The sequence below is a fragment of the Camelus ferus genome, chromosome 9, assembly GCF_009834535.1.
Source record: "Camelus ferus isolate YT-003-E chromosome 9, BCGSAC_Cfer_1.0, whole genome shotgun sequence".
Taxonomy (NCBI): Eukaryota; Metazoa; Chordata; class Mammalia; order Artiodactyla; family Camelidae; genus Camelus; species Camelus ferus.
Window position 1 is genome coordinate 60,752,987 of NC_045704.1, and position 19,127 is coordinate 60,772,113.

Genomic DNA, 19,127 nt, shown 5'->3' on the forward strand with positions numbered 1-19,127 from the left:
TCGTGGACTGAAGCAGTACCTGCAAGTGCCCAGTAGGCGGTGCCCACACACTCGTTCAGCAGGACAAAGGCCACCAGCGACATCCCTCCGTTCATCACGCCCACCAGGAAGCGAGTTATTGCAAAGAACTCATACGAGGGGGAAAACCCGTTTGCGATAGCAAATAAGATGTCAAGAGCGAAACCTAGAAAGAGAAGAACAAGATTCAATAATCCAGAGGTAAACCTGTATTTGATGAACACAATACATTATATTTGTTAGTCTGTAAAGATACATCTTTTGTGAATTTAAATTTTCTGAGCTATGCTTTTTTTTTTAAACAGTTCCTCTAAAAAACTATCAGGAACAACTGAGGTCTTCTTTGTTACCAGTTGATTTCTGCTTATCATGTGTACCTTTCAAATTATGCACAATAATGTTGGAAATTGAAAAATCCTAGCTCGTACTCAGCTCGTCAAGAGAACTATGCTAAGTCCTGTGGAGCTCATCTGAAATAAATCAACACATAAGACAGAAGGAAATGGCTCTGGTAGACTGTTGCAATCTTTGTCGTCCTTAGAAACATGCCATGAATTAGAATCCAGGGGTTGCAGAAAGCACCGCCATGAAAAGTTTACGGTGCAAACATCTGGCCTTCATAGGGTGTGCTGGTCACTTTAAAAAGCTTGGCCAGAATCAACTCGGCCTCTTACCGGCATAATAAAGATCAGTGCTGTGCCCACGTGGCAATTCCCTGAGAACCTTAAGGAAATAGTCCCCTTATTACTTCCCTGGGAAATAAGTCCTTTTATTCAGTTCATGAACACTAACAGATTACCTGTGAGATAGACTTTTTTCCTTCCGAAGCGATCTGAAAGCTGACCGAAAGAGATAACGCCCACAAACACACCGCTGAAGAAAAAAGAGCTTGCTGCACTGACTTTGTAAGATCTGTTGGCAATTAAGAACCACTAGAGGAAGGGAAATAAAAAAAAAAAAAGAAAGGCATTTAGGTCACAGAAAAGATAGACAGAGTTAGCTATTAAAAAAAATCAAATGTACAACAAAAACTTGAATATTGGAATTTGTCCACTGCATTTACCACTATTAACCAGCATTCAGTAGAGTATCCATCCTGGACGATATCCAAGGAGATTTTGTCTTCAGAAACACCAGAAATCGTTACTATAATGTGCTCCCACAGTACTCTGTACACATCTTATTCCAGCACTGAACACAGCATGTAATAGCTAATTATTTATCCATCCGTTGAATAGGTCTCTCATCCTAAGTCCCTGAATTCTAGAGAGGATGAGTCATATCCCATTAATTTTGTTCCTCTGACACCTAACATACTGCATAGCGTATACAAGGCAAAAAATGAAGGGTCTTTTTTTCTTTTTTTCTAATAAATTAATAGGTTTAAAATCCCTTGAGTACTTTCCTCAAAAAATGAACATACAATTACCATATGATCCAGTAATCCCACTTCTCTGAGTATGTATATACACAAAAAGAACTGAAAGCAGGGATTCAAACAGATTATTTGTACACTAAGGTCCATAGCAGCATTATTCACAATACCCAAAAGGTGGAATGAACCCACACGTCCACTGATAGATGAATGGATCAACACAATGTGGTCTATACATCCAAGGGAATATTACACAGCCTTAAAAAGGAATGAAATTCTGGCAAGTACAACATGGATGAAACTTGACATTATGTTAAGTGAAATAAACAGACAAAATGGGACAAATATTGTGTGACTCCATTTATGGTTGTAATTTACAATAAGAAATATATATTTGGTCTTCATCCATGGTTCCTGGCACATAGCTCCTGAAAACTCTTGTAATTTCCTACATAAAAACCATAGGGATATCTTTTGTTACAATATTTAGTTTTTGCTCCCAGTTCCTAAAAAAGCTTCAGAGCAATAAAGGTAAAATGGGTGACTTTTGTTATTTATAATAAATCCCTTTCAACCATAATGAGTTTACTTGAATGAGCTGACTTTTGGAAGGGAACCAACCCAGTGTACAGAGGGTTGGAACTCTCAGCCCCTACACTCCAAGGCTCTGGGTAGGGGAAAGTGAATGGAGGTCGAATCAATCGCCAATGGCCAGTGACTTAATCAATCATGCCTATGAAATGACAGTTCCATAAAGACCCCAAAGGACGGAGTGTGGAGAGCTTCCAGGTGGGTGAACACATGGAGGTGCTGGGAGGACAGAGAGCTCAGAGAGAGCATGGAGGTTGTGTCCCTTCCCACGTACCTCGCCCTGTGCATCGCTTCCACCTGGCTGTTTCTGAGTTGTATCTTTTATAATAAACCAGTGATCTAGTAAGAAAATATTCTCCTGTGTTTTATGAGCTGCTGTAGCAAATTAACTGAACCCAAGGAGGGGGTAGTAGGACCCTCAGATTTACAGTCAGAAGCACGGGAAACAGCCTGAACTTATGACTGGTGCCTGAAGGGGGTGGCAGGGGCAGTCCTGTGGGCCCCCACCCTCACCTGTGGGACCTGACGCCAACTCCAGGTAGACCGTGTCAGGACTGAACTGAATGGCAGGACGCCCAGCTGGTGCTGGAGACCTGCTTGCGTGGGAACCCCACCCCCTACCCACACACACCCGGGGCAGGAGCGTCTGAGCTGAAGCAGCTGACAGCAGAGGGGACACAGGAGGCGTGTCCTTCCTTTACCTGGAGCAGTCAGATCCACAGAGACAGAGAGCAGCACAGCGGTTACCAGGCACTGGGAGTAAGGGAAGGCACTGTCTCACGGATACAGAGCTCCCGTTTCGGATACGAGAAAGCTGTAGACATAGACAGTGGTGACGGCTGCAGGATGACGCAATGTCCTTAACGCCCCTGTACTTTAAAATGATGTATTTGATGTCAAGTATATTTTACCACAATAAAAATAATCCCTTGAGTACTATTATCTTCTCTTTTAGGGAAATTTATAAACTCAAAGAGAAAGTAACCATCCCCTGCATAAAGCGCCATCATCTAAAGACCTGTCTAGTGATGTGTGAATGTGACCTTTGGCTATAAGGACAAAAGTCCACCTGTGTCTCAGAGGGAACCTCAGAGAACCAAGAGAACGCTCATGTCTCCCCTTCAAAGCCCCTTCCCCAGGCTCAGCAAGGACAGGGTTATGAAAGCACTGCCTCAGAAACCCCCACGGAGGCAGCCCCGCGTGGTCCACTATCCATTCTTCACACCACTCCCGCCCCACACTTTGACAACCAGTCATTGCAGCCCCGAGCAACCTAACGTCTCTCCTTCTCCTGTATGTCCTACGAGACTAGACTGATAAAGATCCTGACGAGACAGCATCTATACATCTTCACGCAACAACAACACACAAAAACACTTGGGCACCAGCACATCAACAAAGGAGAACGCCCCTCACTCACGCTGCACTCTGCTTCCAAACTCTCCTGTCCTTCACACGCAGCTCTTAACAAGATGAATGAACTGGTCTTCCAGCCCCTTGAGGGTCAGAAACAGCAGTCTAGGGCATCGCTGCCCTGAGAAATAGTAATCGGGCAGTTATTGCTCTTGGGGGCAGCCCTGGTTCAAATAAGAGAGTGACAGAAGCGATATGACTGAAAACTGAACTGCACTTCCAGACTTTTTTCATTCCGGTGGTCAATAAATATCTGATTACTTTCTACTAGAGGCCAATAACTGCTCTAAACACTGAGAACACAGACGCAAGTGGTCCCTGCCCTCCTGGAGTATAAGTTCTAGTGGAGTAAGGAAGACATTAAATAAGTAAACATGTTGGGAGAGACTGGGAGGAAGCCTCTTTAAAGAAGGTATTCAGGGAAGCCTTCTCTGCGGAGGTGACATCTGTGATCTGAATGATGAGCAAGTGACCAACCCTGAAAAGCTGCCTGGGGACCATGAGATTAAGTGCAGTGGTGCCTCTAGTGATGACAGTGTGAAATAAGGCCAGGGCAGGGGGTGGGCAGGCATCAGGTCACCCAGGGCCCTGAGCCAGGGTAAGGAGCTGGGATTTTATCCTAGTGCAATGGGAAGACACTGAATTACTGGATTTATGTCTCTAGAGACCACCCTGGCCACGCGTAGAGAACGCATTTCAACAGGGCAGGGTGGGAGCAGGGAGGCTCCTGCAATAGTTCCAGACATAATGGGAACTTGGACCAGGATGAAGGCAATGGTGATGGAGAGAACTACATGAGTGGGCAGAACTGGCCTTGCTGGGGACTTGCTGATGAACGAGAGGTGGAGCGGGGAGGAGAGGAAGGGAGAGTCAAGGATTTCACCCAAGTTTTTAACTTTAGCCACTCATGGATGGTGGTGACCTTTACTGAGATGGAGGAGGCTGCGAGGGGGTGTCATGTATGTGGTGGGACAGTATGAGTTCTGTTTAGACACACGGAGGTTGAGATGCCAATAAAACACCGAAGTGGAAATGCCAAGCAAGCATTTGGATGTGAGTCTTGAGCTCAAGGGGGAGGACACGAGGGTCTATGAACCTAGAGACAAGGATGGCGGCTCCAGGCAGGGGCCCAGGACACTTCCACATTCAGACGCTGAGCAGAAGGGAACCACCACAGAAAGCCCCTAAGTAGGAGTGAGAGAGAGAGAGCAAGGAAGCGGGGGCGGGTGGTGTCACGGACACTACACCAGGAGATGTGATTCAGGGAGGGAGGGGAAGTCAAGTATGTTGCATGCTGCTCTAGAGGTCAAGTGAAGACGAGGATAGAGATGTGCAGTTATATTTGGAAACGAAATGGACACTTAAAAAAAAATTAGCAGTTTCAGGTGAGTACAGACGGAAGCTGGATTGGGGAAGGCCGAAGAGTTGGAGGAGGCTGAGGGACTGCAGGCAGCAGATGCACACAGAATGGTGCTCCTAAGTTTCACTGTGAAGAAGAGCCGAGAAATGGGACCGTATTTGGACAGGTGGGGTCAAAGGTTACGGGTGCGTTTTTTTTAACACATGTGCATGTTGATGAGCGCGATCCGGTAGAGACGTCCCTGCAGGAGAAAGGTACTTGGAAAAGCAAGAAGGAAAGGTTCTACTGTAAAAGGGAGGAGGGTGGAGTGAGGGTTCAAACAGGCAGTAAGGAAGTTCTTGGCAGATTGCTTCACTTAAGTTTCACTGAAATATCAAGTAAGGTCGGCAGCTGAAGGGAGCGGCAGTGGAGGGGGAGCCGGAAGTCTAAGAAGGGAGAAGACAGACAGGCCCCTCTCGGAAGGCGGCATGGCCCATCCAAAGGCAACATCACAGGACAGCCCAGCCACACTGAATGAACACTTGAGTCTTGTAGTTATCAATTTTGCGAGGAGAAGGTGGGGGAGTTAGGCGTCCACAGAGCCAGGGGTTTGCCAGGAATAGGACAGAGGAGAGAGGGGCCCTGGGGAGTTGCAGGGATTTGCAAAGGAGTGATGATTATAATAATAAAAGAGATGCTGGTTAAGGAGACAAGGAAGACATAAGAGGGACAGTGGGTAGTGAAAGAATGTCACCATCGGGAAATTCCCCTATTTCCTTAATTTCTCTATGCTTCCCATTCGTGCCCTAACTGAAATCTGGTTATCCCCAAAAGAAACCATTCATGACACTAGATCCCTCTCCACTGGAGGCTGCTTTTCCTTTAATCCATGGACCTGAGAACCTGAGATGGAAGCAGGTAACCAAACTTTAAAAGCATCAGATCATCTGAAGATCACATCACTAGACTGAGTAGCACACCACCTTTCTGTGGCAGAGAATCTAGGTTGGCTTAGAGAAGACAGGGCTGTATTTGTCACAGGGCTCCACCCCTTGCCTTACAATGGCCCATGAACAAGGCCTAACTGTACTTGCTTTTAACACCTTGGAGTTCAAACACTTGCTTTTATGTCTTTCATACTCTTAGTGTTTGTTTTGGTGCTTTCCTGCCTTTAAGATCTGGCCTGCTGGTTAAGCTTTGACTGTCCTGCACCTCGATTTTGCTGGTCCATTTATACGGCCAAGATGCTCAGGCTCATAGTGATCAGTCCTGTGTTTAATCAATAAGGAGAGGCTTACGTGGCTCCCCCATCATCAGCTGTTCTGGGGACCACGTCTGCAGAACTTCTCAAATCCATCAAAAAAGGCAGTAACACTATCCTTCCAGCAACTGGGTAACCATCAGCTTGGATGGCAGTTTTAGGAAGACGTAGCCTGAGGGCTGTTTGACCAGCAAATTTCAAATTCTAATTCTCAGGCTGCCAGTTCTAAGCGTCAAAGTAATTCCTAATAATTTTTCTTCAGGTCAGTGCTGGCTGGGCTAACTAACGCATGGCCCTGTTTCTCCTGGAATACATTCAGGAACTGACAGAAAACCTGCAAAGCACGGCCTGACTTTAAAAAGCAAATTAGAGAATGTGAAACTGGAACCCAAGGATCTCACTGACAGATCGAGGTGAGCTGGGGATGGCTGACTCAGGAATGACCAGCCACGGACTTGGGACAATGTATTTACAATCAGCTTTCCGAATCCCTCGCCCCCTAACCTTGCGGGACTTTGGTTTAAATGCTTTGTTTTGTTCTCAATTGTTAAAACTTTTCAAATATAGTTTATACACTTATCACAGACCTACTATATGATCTAAAGAGTTTTATTTTGTCAAAGTTCAGACAAAATATACTAGGAGAGTAATCCCCACAGTGTTTGAGAAAATGTATTGGGGATATGACCAATTTTTTAAGTTTTAGAAAGTGGTCACCCACCTGACTAGACTCAATTACTAGCTTATTTTCTTATCCTTTTTGTCAAATACCACAGTAAAACCCAAACCAGGACATCAGAAATTAAATTATAATAAACTTAAATATGATGACTGTGACATTCATGAAAAATATGTTCTTTATGAGGCTTTAAATTTTAAAAATCATAAATTTATAAATCACTCAAACCCTTAATTGGCTACAGATTATTAAAGCGATGACACTCCTATTATTTTTTTAATGACAAGCTAAATTCTAAAGCTACAAGATGATTGTTCTTTTTTATACTAATTCATTTCAAACTGAAAAATTACTTGCAAATTGAAAAAGCAGGAAAGCTACTTTTCTTTTCCCATACATGAATAGAAAAGGCTGACTATAAAGACAAAATATTTTTAGTCTCTCAGTTTGACCCAGCTTTAGCTAACTCTATTTTTATCTCATAACCAACATCTGTATTTTCGTTCATATACTTACCTCAATCACTAAATTGAGTTCTTAAGTTCATTTATTATACTGTATTTTCAAAAAGGATTTGAGGGGTCTAGCATTAAAAGTGCTGGTACAATCATTCACTCATCTAAAGAGAGATGACCTGAAAGAACATCAGGCACAGCTGGGGACAGACACCAACAGCAAGTGCCTGGAGAAGAAAAGACGAAAGGAACGTAACTAAGGCGAATACAGGTTTGGGTGCAGAGCCAGGTGCTATGCAAAGCCTCCCAGCTCTTAAAGAGGAAAAGAGGCAGGCAAGCAGAAGTGAAGACAGTTAAGACAGTAGCTACTGCCTGGGGGTTAATGAAGCAACTGGGAGGTTTTCTGTTTCATATTTGGATTCTTACTTCTTAGAGGCTGAGAATAAATGGCATCTCTCAAAAAGGGATAAAGTATTGGGGTATGTCAAGAAAAGCTGCTCCAGCTGCAATACAGAGAATGGAATAGTGATGGTAAGCATGGGTGTGGGGAGACCTGTCAAGGTCATTACAGTGATCCAGGCCAGGCTGGACAGGACCTCAGAGAAGAGAACAGAGTCAAGCTGGGTAGAGATCTGGGCTGACTCACCCATGAATAGGTACTATCTGACACCACAGGCATGGACTAGATCAACCACAGTTTGAGTGAAGCTTGAGATAAGCTGTAAAGGTGGTCACAAAATATGTTTTGAACATCTCCCTTGAAATCATCAAACCTTTATGGAATGGTCACAAATCAACTCAATCACTGTTTCTGACATGGCAGAAATATAATTTGAAAAAAAGTTATTGCTTTAAAGTGAACTGCATGCTTATATAATCCTAAAAGCAAAATTAACATCTGAGTAATAAATATACATGTCAAAGATATGTCACACACATGCAGATCAACAGAAGGAAATGGAGAGCCCAGACAGACCCACTAAATACGGTCCATTGATTTGTGAAAAAGAAAGCCAAGCATATACAATGGGAAAGAAAAGTCTCTTTGATAAACAGTGTTGAGAAAATCAGATGTAAAAGAATGAAACTGGACCCTTATCTTACACCATACACAGAAATTATCTCAAAATGGGGTTAAAGACTTGAATGTGAGACCTGAATCCATAACACTCCTAGAAGAAAACATAGGTGGTAAGATCCTTGACATTGGCCTTGGCGAGTTTTTAGACTAAACTAACTAAAGCAAAAACAAGCAAACTTAAAATAAGCAAAAATAAACATGGCAGACCACACCAAACTAAAAAACTTCTGCACAACAAAAGAAACCATCAACAAAATCAAAAATCAACCTACTGAATGGGAAAAAATATTTACAAATCATGTATCTGACAAAGGGTTAATATAAAAAATATATTTAAAAACGTATACAATTCAATAGCAAAAAACCCTAAATAATCTGATTAAAAAAATGGGCAGAAGATCTGATTACACATTTTTCCAAAGAAGATATACAGATGACCAACAGATACATGAAAAGGTGCTTAACATCCCTAATCATGAAGGAAATGCAAATCAAAACCACAGTGAGATATCATCTCAGACCATTAGAAGGGCTATCATTAAAAAGACAAGAAACAACAAGTGCTGGTGAGGATATGAAGAAAAGGGAACCCTCGTGCAGCGTTGGTGGGAATGTGAAGTGGTGCAGCCACTAAGGAAGACGGTCTGGAGGTTTCTCCAAAAGTTAAAAATAGAACTATCATATGATCCAGCAGTTCTGCTTCGGAGTATTTATCTGAAGAAAGCGAAAGCCCTAACTAGAAAAGATATATGCACCCCAGCATTATCTACATCAGCCAAGATGTGGAAACAGCCTAGGAATTCATCAATGGATGAATGGGCAAAGAAAATGTCAGATGTGTGTGTATGTGGGCATGTATGCATGTGTGTACATACATACATTATGCAGCTACGAGAAGGAAGGAAATCCTGCTATTTGCAACAACATGGATGGGCCTTGAGGGCATTGTGATAAGTGAAGTAAGTCAGACAGAGAAAGACAGACAGGCAAATATTATATGATCTCATTTACATGTGAACCCTAAAAAAGAAAAACTCACAGATACCAAGAACAGACTGGTGGTTGCCGAGGTGGGCACAAGATGGGTAAAGGGAGTCAGAAAATTCAGACTTCCGGTTACAAAATAGATAAGTCACAGGGAGGTAATGTGCAGCGTGGGGACTTCAGTTAATACTGTTTTGCATACTTGAAAGTTGCTGAGAATAGATCTTAAAAGTTCTCATCAGAAGACAAAAAGTTTTGAAACTATGGATGGTGAGGGATGTAAGCTAGACTTATTATGACCTTTTAACAACATATACAAATATCAAATCATTATGTTGTACACCTGAAACTAATATGACGGATATAATGATATTATGCCCATTATGCCTCAATAAAAAAGGTATGTCTAATGGGAATATGCCACTTAAAACCAGATAATTAATAACCAACCAACTTTCACATACTATTCTCCACACAACCACCTTTTAGAATCGTTTACCTATTACTCCCGTTTTACAGATGATGCAACCGCAGCTCAGACACAATCATACTAGAGTATGCAGTGGACCCTGGTCCCAATGCCAAGGCATCTGTCCCCAAATCTTCTTTGAGCACTATATGCTCGAATTTGGTTACGTCTTAGAATTCTGGAGCAAACTAGTGACATAACAGCATATTTGAGCGTGTTAAACCAAAAGCACTGAAGTTACAAAGTGCTGGGTAGAGACTTTGTTTTCTAGCACGTGTTCTATTCAGGAAGCTCTGAAAAAAATCAACTGAATATTAGGGAGGAGACTAGAAATGAGTAGGTCCTTGTGGCTTAGGGTAACAGAACCAGGGGTTGGTGAAAAAAAAAAGAAAGAGAGAGAGGGAAAAGGGAGAAAAGGAAGACTGCATGTCAAATGTGAAGTTAAGGTTCAGTGGCCTGTGTGCTTGGGAAATGATGAGGAGAAGGCCGGGGGCGAGGAGAACAGAATAATTCATTTTAAAATCAACTTTCAAGTTGGTTTTGCTTATTTATTTATTATTTTAGGAGCAGATTTATCTCGTTCTACAGTGTATGTTTTAAATACAAATGCTTAGTGAAAGTTCCACCTTTTAATGGAACGTTTATCCCTTCCTTTCCCATCTGATATCCTGGTGTAGCCACACGACACAAACCAACCATCCCCAGGTTGCTTTCTTTTCTTTCTTCCGCCAAATTGTGCTCCGGGTAACAGAATCAGAACCTGCCTTCTCCTTCCCCACTGGCCGAGAATGCAGACCATAAGAGATGCTTCTTAACTTGGTCATGAACACTAGGAAGACTAAAGAGCAAGAAGGACCCTTAGACGCACATCCAGCCTCTGCTCTGAGCGAATTCTCATCGGCTGTCGATACCACAAACTCGTCCATCTCTGCTTCCGTTTTCCCCCGTGACCTTGGTTACCCATTCCCCACGACTAATATATGGTGACATTTCATGGAACAGGGGCTGAGAACATGCTAGAACTACAGACCACTCTAATGCAAGGGGCAGTGCATGGTAAATATGAGCCCTTTCCCCTAAGCTTTTTCAAACAAGGGTCACTTCCCTCCCACAAGGAGGTTGTGCTGGCCTGTCCTCCTTGCTGTGGCCCAAGGCCAAGTAAACTTCTCTGCATTAGCCATACTTGAATCACACATAAATAATGTAGGGTCATGCCTCACAGCCGCCAGGGAGGGCACGGCTCCCCAAAGGAAAACAAACATTGCTCACTCCCCTTCTGCCAAGAAGCCTGGCACCTTACAGGACATGACAACCCTTCGTGTGGCCCTGTCCTTCCGCGCTAGCCCCAGCCCCCACCTCCTCCCCTGCTGAGCTCCTCTCAACCTTCCTCCTTCCTCGTGAAGTCCTGCCTGACTCACGGCGCCAGGCTGCCCACTCTATCCTTTCTGCCATCTCCTTCCCTATTTTTGCTTCTACTGTAATATACAGTGAGTCATGTGTTTACCTGCCCCCTCCCCATGATGCCGCAAACTTCCTAATGGCACACTTGTACCCAAAGTGCGTATCTGACACTGTCGGCACAAATTAAACAGCTGCTGAATTATTTATGTAAGAAGAGCAAATGCTATAGTCTTACAGGCATCTTCATATACACCATCTCAACGTCACAACTTCAAGCATCAAGTTGTAAATTTATGGACACGCAGGGAACTGCCTAACTCATCACCTTTTCCTTGGAGCCACTGAATGGCTTTCTTGGGAAAAGGAGAGTGAGGGAGATTTGGAATTTGAGGGGTTTGCCCTCCTCTTAGAGCCAGTCTGACATATGAAACACTTTGGTTTCATCTTTAGCCCTACATCAATGAGAAAGAAAACTATGGAGAAAATTAACTATGGCAGTTTTTTGGAAACCTGACTGAAAAAGCTGTAAAGGCAGAATCTGTGCCAATGAAACATCTACTTTCTGACACCAGAGTAACTGAAGCCGTGTGGCCCCGAAAGCACTTCCACTGGTCCACAGATACCCCACTGCAGGAAGCACAGGGGTCCCGCAGCGGTAAGAATCTGGCCGTGCGTGATACACAGAACATCAGAGAGCCCACAAGCCAGGCAGGAGCCACGGCAGGTTGGAGGGCGGCACCCAAGCCCCCCACCCGGCTTCCCTGTCTCTCCTGAAAAAGGCCTACTTGCCTACGAGCTGCGTAGATCACTAGTCCCAACTCAGCCTTCCCTGGAATGGGGACAGAGCCCACTGCTATTCGAGGATGTCGCCTGCCAGATTATAAAGAAAAATAAAGACTAAGGCAGCCTCCCCTGGCTGTCTGGGCTGGCCAAACAATACTGGGCACGTGTTACTGATCCACCTGCTTGCCGCTGGAAGCAGGTGAAAACCAAGACAGATTACAAGCACTATAGCCCCACCCAGACAGCCTCCCAATTTGCCAGTATTTCAAGGCTACAGGGCTGAAACAGACAGTAGCTCCCCCGACACCCCTGCAGCATGTCCCCGAGGGCTCCACACCACCAGTGCGCTGGCTACTGTTCTGTGACAAATTCTGAACGGTTCTAGAATAATTCCAACCAAACTTCAGCCCTCCGCTGTCCTGTATGTCCCATAAAAATATTTAGAGCTATGTACAGGAAAACCTCCCTTCAGTAGAAAAGCAGGTAAGCAGAGGCCTCCTGTGATTAGGCAGGACTTGGACAGGGTAGTTCAGAAACAGTTTCATGGTGATTAACTAACTTGCTTCATTTCAATGTAGTTGTCACTCTGAATTACCACTTAATGGGTGAAGTGTGCAGCCTATAACAATCAGTAGTACAGGCGTAAGGAAGCAAGACATTAAAAAAAAATTAGCCCCTAAAGCAATTATTGCAGTGAATTTTTCAAATAGTTTTAATACTCTGTCTTTTGACCCTAGGGTATGGCTTGGGGAAAATATATTAATCTCAAGATAATAATCAGTCAATTTCAGTTCTTCAATATCCACAATGATATTAAAGATTCCAACCTTACTCTTTTTGGTTGCAAACATTAATTAAGCATGATAATTGTGTGTCTCCGTGATATTTGGTGCTTTCTGAATGAGTCAGAGCTCAGGGAATAATTTGAATACAGCAGACAGCAATTTGCTACATAAATTCACCCCAATGGCTATTAGCTCATTTTAAAATAGTCAAGACTCCTAGATTAGAGGGGGTTTTTTGCATTAATACCAAGTTAATCACATCTACATAACCTTTTATTCACCCTTCCCAAAACCCTGCATGAATAGCTTCTGCAAGGCCTGACCTGAATGTAATAAGGCACAGAGTGCGAGTTTCCAAATCTGTATTTTTAACATGGTCTCCCTGAACTGTAGTGTTTTGCAGACTCTATCTTGATAATTATTTTCAGAAATTTTTCAGATATTTATTTTCAGAAATATGAGTTTTGTTGAAGACTTTATACTTGTTTTCTTTTTTAAATCTCATTTTACACCAGATAATTTCAAAATGAACCACATACATATATACACAGACTGTATATGAAGGCCCCGTGCTACTCCAGCCCCAGGTCGGACGGGCCACAGCCACCCCTGACAGCATCAGGAACCCACTCCGGCTGGGAGCAGGCAGTTTAGCATCTGGGACACCCCAAAGATAGTTCAGCTATCCCAAGGGGCTTCCCTGGAGATCCCACAGGTGGCAGCATGTCGGGGCAGCCCCCTCCCCTCCCCAAATATCGTGGAGCCCCTGCTGGGGACTGCGGGTCTCTACTGCACAGGGAATATTTGTGCCTGAAGATACACCTCTGAGGTGGATAACCGTTTGGCCTTCTGACAGGATAGGAATATAATGTGCGCCTCTATACCACGGGAGGACAGTGCCGTGTATTTATAAATCTATGATGATATATGTTTCATCAAGATGCAGAACAGCATATACATCCAAGTGTGTGTATCTCGGTGGATCTACATGGGTGGGAATGAGCAAGAGGACAGACGAGGAACCAGGAAAAGGGAACGAGGATGGAGAAGAAAGAGCAAAAAACAAAGAGAAGGACAGAGAGAGAAAGCAAAAGGGAGCAAGAGAGACAGCAGGGAGAAAGAAATGGGAGGCAAATACAGAGAGACAGAAACTGAGATGGAGAGAGGTGGGGACAGAGAGCAGTGGACTCAGAAAGACAAAACGCCAGAGACAGGGAAATAGGAAATGCGGAGAGGAAAGGAGGAGGGAAGGAAAACAGATGCATAGTTGCAGCCTGACCAAGACGGACAGCAAGAGAGATGGTGACTCACGGGTACACCCCCGTGGTGGTCAGAAAAGGGACATGGGACTCCTGTCACAGGAAGGGAAGGGAGGGGCCATCTGAGTTAGGTGACTTTTATCATCTTTTTCTCGGAGCTGCTTTAAAAATCCTCAGCACTTGCTGGGGAAGTTATTCAATTCTGTTTCTCCTGCTTCTACCAACTCTTTGTCTTGGGAGCAGTAGCCCTCGGGGCTCCCTTCCCTCCACATTCAGCCTCCAGGCAAGCGGTGTTAGGGTGAGCCTCCCAGGCGCCAGCACAGGAGATGTGCTTGGTACCAGCGTGCCCGTTCCTGCGGTCCCAGAGCGCAGGCTCTGTCAGCACTCTCCTTCCTGTGTTGAGGCTTTCTCTGGCATCAGACTGCTCGGTGACATCTGCTAAGAATGGTGTCCCTCCTGTGGTGTCTAAAAGGGCTCCCAATTACAGATTTCATAAGTATTGATTTAATTCGATCGCATTTAAATTCGTTGAGAGTCGGCCGTGCTGAAGCACTGTGCTGCTATGTTACCTCATTTAAAGCATTAAGCACATTCAGTGGGCAATTCTGCATAATTGTTACTTAGGTCAAGCTTTCATCCTGGCACCACGAGCTTTCTAATCAAGGTTGCATTGTCCAGCAGGCGGTCAGCTGGCCTTCCCTTCAAAGCCCGTTCTCCAGAGGGAGCTTCCACGAGGGCTTCTGTAGTCATTGTCTCCACCAACAATGGGTGCTTTGCTTATTCTTGACCAAAATAGTGGCCTGTTGACGAGCAATGATGAATATAAAAAATGGGCTATCCCTGGTGAAATGAAAGACATTCAAGATACATGGATTAGCTCAACCTATTTTTGACACTCACTCCTCTTCTATGAATTTGTGAGATAATCCAGTTTGTTCTGTACCGAGGTGATGCCCTAGGTTAAAACCCCTCCTTAGTCCTGAGCCCACAGAACTCTGGAAGGTTCTGACTGCTTGAAGCTGGTGAGAAGGTAGGTGTCGTACCCTCACTATGTAAAATTGGGTTTGCCTGTAGTGACCTGTCATGCAAGCAGTGTGCAGAACACCTATAAAACCAGGAGCTAGGACTTCTCAAGCCTGCAAGGTAGTTTATTTTGTGCTTCTTTGATAATAAGAATTCAGTTAACAAGTTCGTCTCTATGTGTGGCAGAATTTGGTCTGAGATCCACTTTCATTATAATTTGGTGAATGGGTTTGTTGGACTGCAGACCTATGGCTCTCGGCCATTTCAAAATCTAATGGAGGTAATAAATAGAACCAGAGCTTTTTTGAGAAATGGCTAATTCCACAACAGGAGTAAGGAGATGCAAGATAAACCTGGAATGTCTTGTTCAGCTAAAATTTTTTAAAGTGCTCAAAAAGGAAAAAAGAAAAAAGATGGGGATGTTAAAAGGACACAGGAGGACTTTCAGCTCCAGGAAGAGGGAGTAATCATACTGCAGTCTCGTAATTTATAGGAGAACATACATATGTGGCCATTCAGATGACCAAATTCAGAGATATCTGTCATAATATATTTGGTCTTTATCCACAGTTCCTGGCTCACAGCTCCCAAAACCCTCGGAATTTCCTGAGCTGAGGTTAAGAGCAATGGGCTAGTCACTTGGTCTCTTGTCTTCAGTTCCTAAAAAATGCTGTGGGTAAGGTGACTTTTGGGTCCCACCCAAGGGTGCAGGCTGGTTGCCAAGAGAACCAACCATGTGATTAAATGGTTGGATCTTTCAGTCCCAACCCACCCCCACCAACCCCTCACAAACCTCCAGGAAGAGGGGAGAGGGGCTAGATTTAAGTCAATCAGCACTGACCAATGACTTCATCAACTGTGTCTATGCAATGAAGCCTCCAAAAAACCAAAAAGGATGGGGTTCAGAGCTTCTGGATTGGCAGACAAGTGGGGATTGGGGAGAGTGGTGCTAGGAGAGAGCTCGGAAGCTCCATACGGCTTCCCAGGCTTTGCCCTATGTACCTCTTCATCCAGCTGTTGTTCCATATCCTTTAACATCCTTTTATAATAAACCAGTAGTCTAGTAAATAAACATTTTTTCCTGAGTTCTGTGAGCCATTCTAGCAGATTAATTGAGCCTGAAGGGGAGGTCCTGGGAACTTCTGATTTATAATCAGTTGTTTAGAAGTACAGGTACCAACCTGAACTTGGATTGGCATCCTGAATTGGAGGGGGTCACTGGAACCTCCAATTTGTAGCCAGCCAGTCAGAAACACAGGTAACAATGAGTGTTTGTGGCTGTCATCTGAAGCGGAGGGCAGTCTTGTGGGACTGAGCCCTTTACCTGTGGAATTCAAATCTATCCCCGGGTAGATACCATCACAGTTGAGCTGAATTCTCACCGATGCTGCCGGCATCCGAGATCTGCTTGCTGGAAGTGGGTCCAGGAACCCTTCTGCATGTACTTTTCCCTGTTTCTCCCACTGTATACTACTAAAAATCCTGGACATTATATGTAAAACAAACATAAGACAACTTTAAAGGTGGGGAGAAGACCAGTTAAGGACCCTGGGACCCAACGAATGACACAGTGGTCAGTTCCCTGGGTTTCCCTTTGCTCACATATCTCAGTCTGGGTGCTGGAGAAACCCAGCAACTCAGAAATGCTAAGACGAAGTGACAAGAGCCCCAAGGAAGCCTGCTCTCTCTAGACAAAGGCCCAGGAGAGGGGCTGCTCAGCAGGACAGAAAACTTTCAGGCAATAACTGCTTTATTTTGGCCAATGATCACCCCAACACACACACCCTCCCCTCCACACAGCCAAATCTGTGGCTTCAACCCCATCCACACTAGCAAAGGCTAAGTGTGGAACTTAGGCTTCCCCCTGGCTAGGCTGTAGTGAGTCACCTCCACCCTCCTTGACCTCCGTGATGTCAGAAAAAGACAGCAAGGTGCCAGCACTTTCATTCCTACCAAAGCCCCCCTCCCTCCTAGCCCAGTACCACCACCACCACCACCACCACCACCACCGCAGCCACCACAAGTGTCAGTAGAGACCATGCAGAGAGACTGGATTTCAGCCCATGGTGGTAACGAGGCACCCCTCCTTTCTTCCCATACCAGGGCAGTGTCACAGAAAGCCAGCTAAAACAGAAGGCTTAAATAAAACCCAGCATCTCCTAACATAATCCCTCAAACTTCAAGTTTCAAATAAAAATAATTTGGCATACCCCAAATCAGAAAGATCTCAAGTAGGATGAATAAAGACAATCACTGAGATGATAGAGTTGATAGAAATATCTGACAAAGATTTTAAAGCTGTCATCATGAGCACTTGTAAACTTGCTTGAAATAGATGACAAAATAGAAAGACTCAGTAAAGACACAAAGTCTCAGCAAAGAAAGAGAATATATAAAAAAAGAACAAAATAAAAATTTTAGAACTGACGAATACAACAAATGGATTCGACAGCAGGATAGAGGAGATAGAGGAAAGAATCAGGAAACTTGAAAACAGAACAGTCAGAAATACTCAATCTGGAAACAAAGATAAAACAAACTGAAAAAAGGGGGGAGGGTATAGCTCAAGTGGTAGAGTGCATGCTTGGCATGCACGAGGTCCTGGGTTCAATCCCCAGCACCTCCTCCAAACAGGAAAAAATGAAAAATACCCCCCCCCCCCGCAAAAAAAGAAACAGGCTGAAAAAAAAGAGCAAAGCTTCAGGTGTCTGTGGGGCTATAACAAAAGAATTAATATTTCTGTCACTGGAGTTCTAGAAGGAAAGAGAGAAAGGCTAAAAAAAGTACTTGGATAAATAATAGCTGAAAATCCCCCAACGTGTCAAGAGATATAAACCTGAGGATCCTAGAAGCTCAATAAACTCCAAACAAGATAAACTTGAAGAAATCCAAACCAAGAAACACCACAGTCTAACGACTAAAAACTAAAGACAAGAAAACCAAAAAAACCCTTAAAAGTAGCAAAAGAGAAATGACACCTTCCCTATAAGAAAAAAAAAAGAAAAATCAAATAACATCACATTTTTCATTACAAACCATAAAGGCCAGAAGGAAATGGCTTAGAAGTTTTAATTTTTTTTATTTTAATTGAATTTTGAACGTAATTTGATGAGCTGCCTTTCCAAATCCTTTCTGGATTTTTTTTAATAGTTTTTTTTTTTAATGGGGGGAGGTAATCAAGTGAATATATTTACTCATTTTTTTAATGGTAGTACTGGGGATTGAACCCAGGATCTTGTGCACGTAAGGCACGCCCTCTACCACTGAGCTGTACCCTCTTCCTGCAAAAGGAGTTTTTAAATGCTGAAGGAAAAGAACTGTCAACCAAGAATTTTATAACCAGTGAAAACAAAGGTTGAAGGGGAAATCAACGTATTCTCAGATAAATTAAAACTGAAAGAATTTATTGTCATCAGAATTACCCTAAAATAATGGCTAATGGAAGTTCTCTAAAAAGAAAGGAAACATAAAAGAAGGAATTTTGGAACATCAGGAAGAAAGAAAGAACAATGGAAGAAAAATGTGGGTAAATACAACAGACTTTCTCTTTTTGAGTTTTCTAAATTATATCTGATGGTTAAAGCAAAAATTATAACACTGTGTAATGTGGGTCAAAAAGTATGTAGAAAAACATTTAACACAATTATAAACAGGGGAGGGCAAAGAGATATAAGGTAAGGTAGAGTTTCTGTCACTTAAACTGGTGACAGGACATCAGTAGACTGTGGTGTTATGCATATATAATGTAATGCAATCACTAAAATAGCTATACACAGAGAGATAGACATACCCCAAAACACTATAGGTAAGTCAAAACGGAATTCTAACAATGTTCCAAGAACCTACAGGAAGGCAGGAAAAATAAGAGAAAAAGAAAAAACAACAGAGAACAACATAAAAATAATGAAGTGAAAGAGATAAGCCCTAACATACAAAGAATTATATTAAATGTAAATTATCTAAATATATAAATAAAGACAGAGATTGATAGTATAGATTAAAAAACTTGATCCAATTATATTCTGTCTATAAAAAACTGATTTCTCATATGATACAGGCAAATTGAAAGTAAAAGGAGGAAAAAATACATATCATGCTAACACTAATCAAAGAAAGGAGGTGTGGCTGTATTAATATTAAATGGACCACATTTCAGAACAAGAAAATGACCAGCGACAGGGAAGGGTATTATAAAATGATAAAAAGGTCAG

The 19,127-nt window shown here is 43.2% G+C and overlaps 1 protein-coding gene across 5 annotated transcripts in view; it reads right to left on the minus strand.

Annotated features, from left to right (window-relative positions):
- SLC22A15 (solute carrier family 22 member 15) overlaps positions 1-19,127 on the minus strand; it is a 73,717-nt gene that overhangs the window by 39,126 nt on the left and 15,464 nt on the right. For all 5 annotated transcript variants that reach the window (XR_004322599.1, XM_032486964.1, XM_032486965.1 and 2 more), the window contains exons 3-4: positions 818-950; positions 20-184 (exon numbers count right to left, since the gene is read on the minus strand). Coding sequence is in view for 4 of the 5 variants with exons in the window: in XM_032486964.1 (XP_032342855.1) it covers positions 20-184; positions 818-950 (298 nt within the window). In the remaining variant the exon portion in view is untranslated. The remainder of the gene's footprint in view (positions 1-19; positions 185-817; positions 951-19,127) is intronic.